A 6,972-nucleotide genomic window follows, 5' to 3' on the forward strand; every position below is an offset into this window, starting at 1 on the left:
CGCGCGGATCGCCCTACGTCACAGTACAACAACTAAATCTGTTAGTACGACCAACACAGATACCTACGTCTTAAATTTAATTAAGAAATAGACGAAATCAAACGCCTTCGAAATATCTCTTTAAACATATGTACGGGAAGTTATTTTTTTATTTTTTTTTTATTTTCACGCGTTTTATAAAATACGTTCTGTATCAAATGAAAGTCAGCGGGATTTAGGATATCGGCTGACTGATAATTTTATTAATTATATATATGATTGCTTTTTAGTTTAAATTTGGAGTTTTGGTAAAATACTTACACAATACTATGAGACTTAAATTTTTATCTTACGTTGCATTTCTCTAATTATTCGCTAGCCTTAAACAAATTGGAAGTTGGAGTTCATAACACCATTTGCAACCTTCGGATATTTAAGGGCGTATGAGAGAACTACTTTTTTATAATGTATCACATACTACGCTGCTTAACGTGTCTGTTCCCATCGCGCTGGAATACGTTACGAGATATTACACTATGACGTCCGGGATAAGGATTAGGCCTCGGTTTGATTGTTCAACGTGAAACAGGGAACCAGGGAAGATGAGCGATGCGTCGTTAACGGTGTTCCTTCGTTGTGTGTTCGAAATGGGAACGAACCGTTTAGCAGAAGAGGAATCAACACCGAAAATAACCTAATAAATAGACAGTGAAATTGATATTACATGATATTACTTTTTTTTTTTTTTTTTACTTTAAATTCGAAACTATTTCGGTTAACCCGAAGCTGCTCCGTTGCCTGTTTATTTACATATTTATTGCAATCGTCTGTTTAACCGAAAGCTAAAATCGAAAATTACGTTCAGAAATCGAGTATTTTTATTTATTATCAATTTTTAATTTAGACATTATAACCTTTTCCGTTTCGGCTTCTATTTTCACTGTCTATAATGATGTCTGCGATTACATACGGCACCGATTTGTTATTTGTGAATAGGTAATCGATACAGGGTGTTCTGAAAGGTGATATATCTTAAGGCTATAGAATTTTTTTTAATAGAATCTATTTAAATCTCTTCTCTGTTTCTGCAATTGGCTCGGTTTAAAAAACGCTGTCGTATGTTCTCACAATGATAATGAACATGCGATAGGGAGGCGAGAGTTCGCTTAGGGAGCGGCTATATTTTGTAAAACTATCGAAAGGAGTACGCTAAGCTAACTACTAGAGAAACAGTTCCAAAAGGCAAGGAAGTACGTAATGAGCAAACGTATGTTTTATTATTTATTTATTTTTCAATAATTTTACAGCAACATAGTCTCCCCAGCGTAAAGAGTAGGTGTTGTGCAATGCAATTATTCAACTAGCATTTCGACATATGTAGTAATAGTAACACATTTAGTCGATGTCTCGAATAGTCTGCGGTGATTAAAAGATTTCAATTTATCGACGTTGAACTGCAGTTGCGTCGCAACACTAAATGCAACTTTGAATTTTGAGCATTTTACTAGATTTGAGCATCCAGCGTGGACACAACTGAAAATTGAAATATTTTTACGCGCAGACGTTAAACTTACGTATTATTTCCTATGGAAGATTTCATTTCTTCAATTTGTGTCTTAACTATGGGAATAGCGTACGACTCGGCCATTTATTTTGTGTTTTGTGCTTATGCCCGAGACTAAGGCCATTCCTTATCACCTATACCACGAGTAAGCTTACTGGATGGAAAACGCTGTTAGCTTCTTCCATTCATATTTTTATTTGGACATTCAACGGTCACGCTATATCATCGGATAAGTCAATTGATTTACTTATTAAATATGGGCCATTAACCTTTTGCTTGTACGCGTGATTGAATGATTTCCATACACAGAACGACGAGTAGAAATGGCATCTGAGTGTAACGGAACGAGTGCTCCCCGTCTACTAACAGATACTGACAGCTGACAGCTGTCAAATTCGGAAACTAGCGCATGCTCACATCTCATTTCTACCGAATATTACAAAAATACTCTATCATTCTGTGATTCCACTTAACACGATACTTTATTAATTAAGATCATTCGCCACGTGTATTTTTATTTTTATTTTGCTAATTTCACAGCCTCAATGTCAATTAGCCTATGCGTATTACAGTATTGTTTCTGGATTGCCAATAATTAAGTTTATTTTTAATATTAGTTTTTTTTTAAATTTCTTAAAAAATGCATCAAAACACCATTCAAAAAGTAGCAGTTATGCTATTGATAATAGGTTGAATATCCCTTGTCTCATGTCGGATTTCATTACACGACGATACCCACAACGCTATCGGCATAGTTTTGTAGATACATTGTGATTTTAGAGCATTGATGACTACCGATTTCGGAACGTAGTTTTCTTGGTCTCGTCAAAGTTCCAAATGGTGTTCTATAATGTTTTATTGCTTTCAAAACAGCCTTTATAATTTTTTAAACTTATGTCGATTCGAGACAGCAGTCGATAGTCATAAACGCCTCAATCACAGAGTAATCAGTAGAATGTTTTGCAAGTCGGCCGCTTACATCTATGAAGATATGAATTACAGTATATTTAAAATACATATAAAAATATTAAGTTAATTATATTGTAGCGTACCTACTCATGTGTGGTTAAAAATTCACAATTTTATTTTATTATTGCTTTTTCAGTTTTTTTTAATATTTATTCTAGAAACAGGCTCGCGCCCTCTACCTATTGAGCACTATTATTAATTTAACATTAATATTATTTTTTATTAATTATGTCCGAAAGAAGAGAGGGAACGCACAAAACATTCTACTAATATTAGCACTAAGAGGTTACTCGATCACCTACCATAACCTTAACCAACTTAACGTTTCGCTCCAAAATATTTTGTGTTTCACATTTACATTTATTTATTATCTAAAAAGTCGTTGAGTTTTCATTACAATACTTTGGTGTTATTGTTTCGATTCAAACGCACATCTTTTACACGAATATGCAAAAATAATACGTAAAGTAAGTATTCAAAATATTACCAAACAAACATTAGATACGGATGAAACGAATATTCCCTTTAAATACTAAATCGATTAATCGCCCGATATATTTTCCCTAATAAATAAATCAATTTGGGTCACCTCCTTTACCTCACGAATTCAATAATACAAATTATGTTAAATAAGTCAAATGCACACCTACTATAAACAGACGTGAGATACAACTAATTGCACATACACTAAATTAATGAAAGTTAACCTAAGAACAAATATTGTTGAAATAATTATTATTATAGTAATTTGTTAACATCGATTCGACTCAGACAAACATCAAATAATTGTCCGTTAGCACGGCTGACTAGTACGAATATAGATACTGAGTCGAAACATCACAACACAACAACTATTTTAACCTAAAAGACGACTACGATCGAATAAATATTGTTAGTTTGCAAAACTTGTGCATCACGCCGACCACTCCGACCACTCATGTGGCTCGTTACGACCGTACGAACCTTTATATCAATAAATAAATCAAACATTTAAGTAAACCCACGCGTCATTCCGTCGATATGTTTTTATATTTATGTATATAAAAAATTACTACAATCCAACGATTGTTTTTTTATATCGCGACTAATGACGCATGGTGTTAGGTAACTCACAATTCATCTAAATTAATACAATACTCCTAATAATAAAACATATTATCACTAAATTGGATGTCAAGCATATCTCAAGCTGGATCAAAGAAAGCGATTTTTTTTTAAATTTTTCATTAAATACATAAAGTAATCGAAACCGTGGCTCGCTCGGGTAAACGAGTTTACAATAAATAGTAAACAGACGCGGCACGTAGTAACCCACACGACATTAAGTCTACCAACGCCTCTTCGAGTCATTTGTTTAATATATTTTTATTAAATTACTGACTATCAGTTATTGCACGTTTTACATTTATAATAAATATATAAATACTTGTAAATTTAAATCTTCATCTTTGGTAATTATGAGTACCTATTTATTAATATCTGAAATGTTACAAAACTGTTTTTACATATATTAAGTATATATTTTTTTTTACAAAAATCGTTAGGGTCGTTAGGACGGCACGATAGTATATCTATTCAATTTCGATGTTTTTTCGGGTTGAAGTTTCTGTGTTCGGTGGCGTATCTGACGCGAGAGCTCTATTTTTTATATATTTTTTTAAACATTTTTTTCTCTATTTACAAATTTTCATTTAAACTAAGACAATTAAAGCCTACTTCGAATAGACGCAGGGTCGCATCCATACATTATTAATATAACAGGTACCGATCATAATATGTTTAGACATCGATTTTTACGAAACGACATCGTTAGACTACTATGCACCATTGTTCCGCGAACGGACCATTCTCGTCACCCGTGTGACCGGCTTGAGTATCCGTCTCGCTCTTGCGCGGGCGGTGCGGAGGGGGGCCTCCGCTTCGCCCGGGCCCGCGAGAGCTGAATCGATTTCGCATCCTCTTTGATTGCGCGTGCCATCCGACACCGCCCTTAAGCGTAATCCGATTTCTAGTCACCTCAAAATGTTTCTCAAAAACTAACCTACCTACGCTCTCCGTGGTCACGCGGCCGACGTTGCCCCGCGCCCACGACGGTGCCGTCGCTGCGAGCATACCGTCGTCGACCGCTGTACCACCAAGTTTTCATTTCCCGAGATCTTTCAAGATTTATTTTTTTAAAATTTTATCAAAACCTATCACAGTTTTTGATTAGTTTCATTCTTAATTAGATTAATATATGATTAAAATATAAGTATAGATAATATATATTTCCAATCATTAACAATAACTATTTTATTTGCGCCGATCGCCTCCCCGCGGAGGCCTGGCCGGTCTACTATACGTTACAGTGAGCGACAGACGAATACATTTGGCAAACATTATCGATTTGAGCCGAGCCGGCCGCTGTCCATAAGATACGATCGCCCATGTGAGAATAGCATTAGGCTATTATTGCTAATTACTTTATTTATAACCGATAACTATTTCTCGATAACCACAACCTTTCGTAAGCGATGATTGCCATATGTTATTGACTATTAATATGTATGGTTGCTGTTAGAGCATTTGATGCCTCGTCTTAACATATTATTGCGCGCTCCGTCTCCCTGCCCGGCGTCGCCATTTCATCCGGACATGCGCAATCACTTTCCGCCATTTTGATTTCCGTAACACTTAACCCAGTTGCCTGGGGGAAAATGGCGGGCGCCGAACAAAGAGGTACAATGAGCAAATCGATTAAATATACAATTAATGTACAAAATGCCCCTGCGGGCGGTCTAGTCGGGAAGACAGTCTGATCAGGTCCTTAGTCTGGGCGGCGATGTGCTCCGCCAGTATTGAAGAGTAGTATGTATGGGTGCGCGCCTGCTGTGCCGTCCTAGCGTCCAGCTAGGCCGTATCCGGGACGACTTAGATCGTTTTGATCTTGTTCGTCTTAAAACTGACCTGCAGCACTCTGTTCCCGAGCGTGTAGCCGTTGAGGGACTGAATAGCGACGACGGCCTCGTCGTAGTTAGTCATCGTTATAAATCCGTACCCTTTGCATTTGTTAGTCTGCAGGTCGCGGATCACTTTAACGCTCTGGACGGCGCCGAACGGTCCGAACAGCTGCCATAGGACGTTCTCCTCAGTCTCGGGGGCTAGGTTGTAAACAAAGATGCACCACTCGGAGCCGACGGCGCCCGGCAATACACCGCCGAGTAGCTCGCCCGCCAGCGGGCTGTAGCGCTGTAGACCTTTATTGATAGCGAGTAGGGACTTGCCTGAGCTGAATCTCCCGAGGGGTGCTGGGAAGCGTAGCGCTGCCGGTAAGTAGGCGGCGAGAGGCGCCAGCGCCTTGCCGTTGTTGCTTGGGTTGTTTGCGAACTTCACTGTGATCGGCTCCGTCGCTCCCTTAGGTACTGTTCCGTTCAATTCTTGAATAGCTCTCTCAGCTTCCACTCTCTGATCGAAGCGGATGAATCCTACTCCCTTTGACAGGCCCTGCTCTCCCCCAGTGAACGGTCTTCCTCCGGAATTTTCACAAAGGATGCGCGATGTGATGATGCGGCCGTACGGACTGAACAATCTCTCCAGCTCGGTCTGTGTCATCGTTTTCGGTAGGCCGGAGACGTATAGGTTCGCCCCTTTGATGGCCTCGCTACTGGGTCTGGCGTAGGATACCTTGATGGTTTTGTTCTGAAGGCGCAGTCCATTGAGAGTCGCGATGGCCTTCTCCGCGTCCTCGGGGCGGTGGTAGTTGACGAAGGCGTAGCCTAGGCTCTGTCCTCCGCCGTGCAGCGCATGATTCAGTGCATCAGGGAAGGCCGCCCCCTTATTGCGTATTAACTTGCAGGACTCCACCTCGCCGATGCTCGAGAAGAGGCTCCGAATCTCTTCCTGGGTCATACTCTGCGGCAGGTAGTTTATGATGAGGTTGGTCTTGGACTCCTCGCCGGAGCCGTTTTGTTGTTCACCGTCGCCCTTCGACATGGTGGCTTAAATCATAAAAGGAAAGAACGAAAGGGAAACAAAACGCGGTAAAAATAAAACACGGCACGTCCGTAACGGCGGCCCGCGAGAACGATTATGAGAGGGTCGTTCGTGGGGTGCGCGCATGTCCCGTACTATCGATCCCACCTTACATAACCCGGTTCGTTCACCCCTCCCGGTTGGTATAGTGTCCGAAAAAACCAGATACAAGTCGGGATCGATCCCGTCCCGGGAGCTAGCTCGTAACTCGGGTACCGTTTACGTTTCTCGAGCGAATTTCGACCCTAAAGACTGAGGACAAAGGAATTACCGCCCTCGCCCATCCCCGGCGACCTAAAAAGCCCGGTTCTTGATATTTCAGTAATAAAATGTGACCCTAAAGATTTCTGGAGCGCTTTGAAGTGTTAGTATTTATTACAATTGAGATAACGAATTGTTTCTCGTGATAATCGGTAAAGTCATTTGGCAATATTTTCTGTTAATTGTTT

General features: G+C 39.8%; 1 protein-coding gene across 1 annotated transcript; it reads right to left on the reverse strand.

Moving 5' to 3' along the window:
- Nucleotides 1-4,027: 4,027 nt before the first annotated feature.
- Nucleotides 4,028-6,588, reverse strand: LOC113402173 (ELAV-like protein 4). Its single transcript, XM_026642358.2, has one exon. The coding sequence runs from the start codon at nt 6,482-6,484 to the stop codon at nt 5,423-5,425; it is 1,062 nt and encodes a 353-aa protein (XP_026498143.1). The 5' UTR covers nt 6,485-6,588; the 3' UTR covers nt 4,028-5,422.
- Between the last annotated feature and the right edge of the window lie 384 nt (nt 6,589-6,972).

This window comes from Vanessa tameamea, chromosome 23 (assembly GCF_037043105.1).
Source record: "Vanessa tameamea isolate UH-Manoa-2023 chromosome 23, ilVanTame1 primary haplotype, whole genome shotgun sequence".
NCBI classification, from domain to species: Eukaryota; Metazoa; Arthropoda; class Insecta; order Lepidoptera; family Nymphalidae; genus Vanessa; species Vanessa tameamea.

What these genes read in the sequence shown, in the direction of transcription:
- LOC113402173 (XM_026642358.2), bottom strand. Translation starts at nt 6,484, where the DNA reads ATGTCGAAGGGCGACGGTGAACAACAAAACGGCTCCGGCGAGGAGTCC.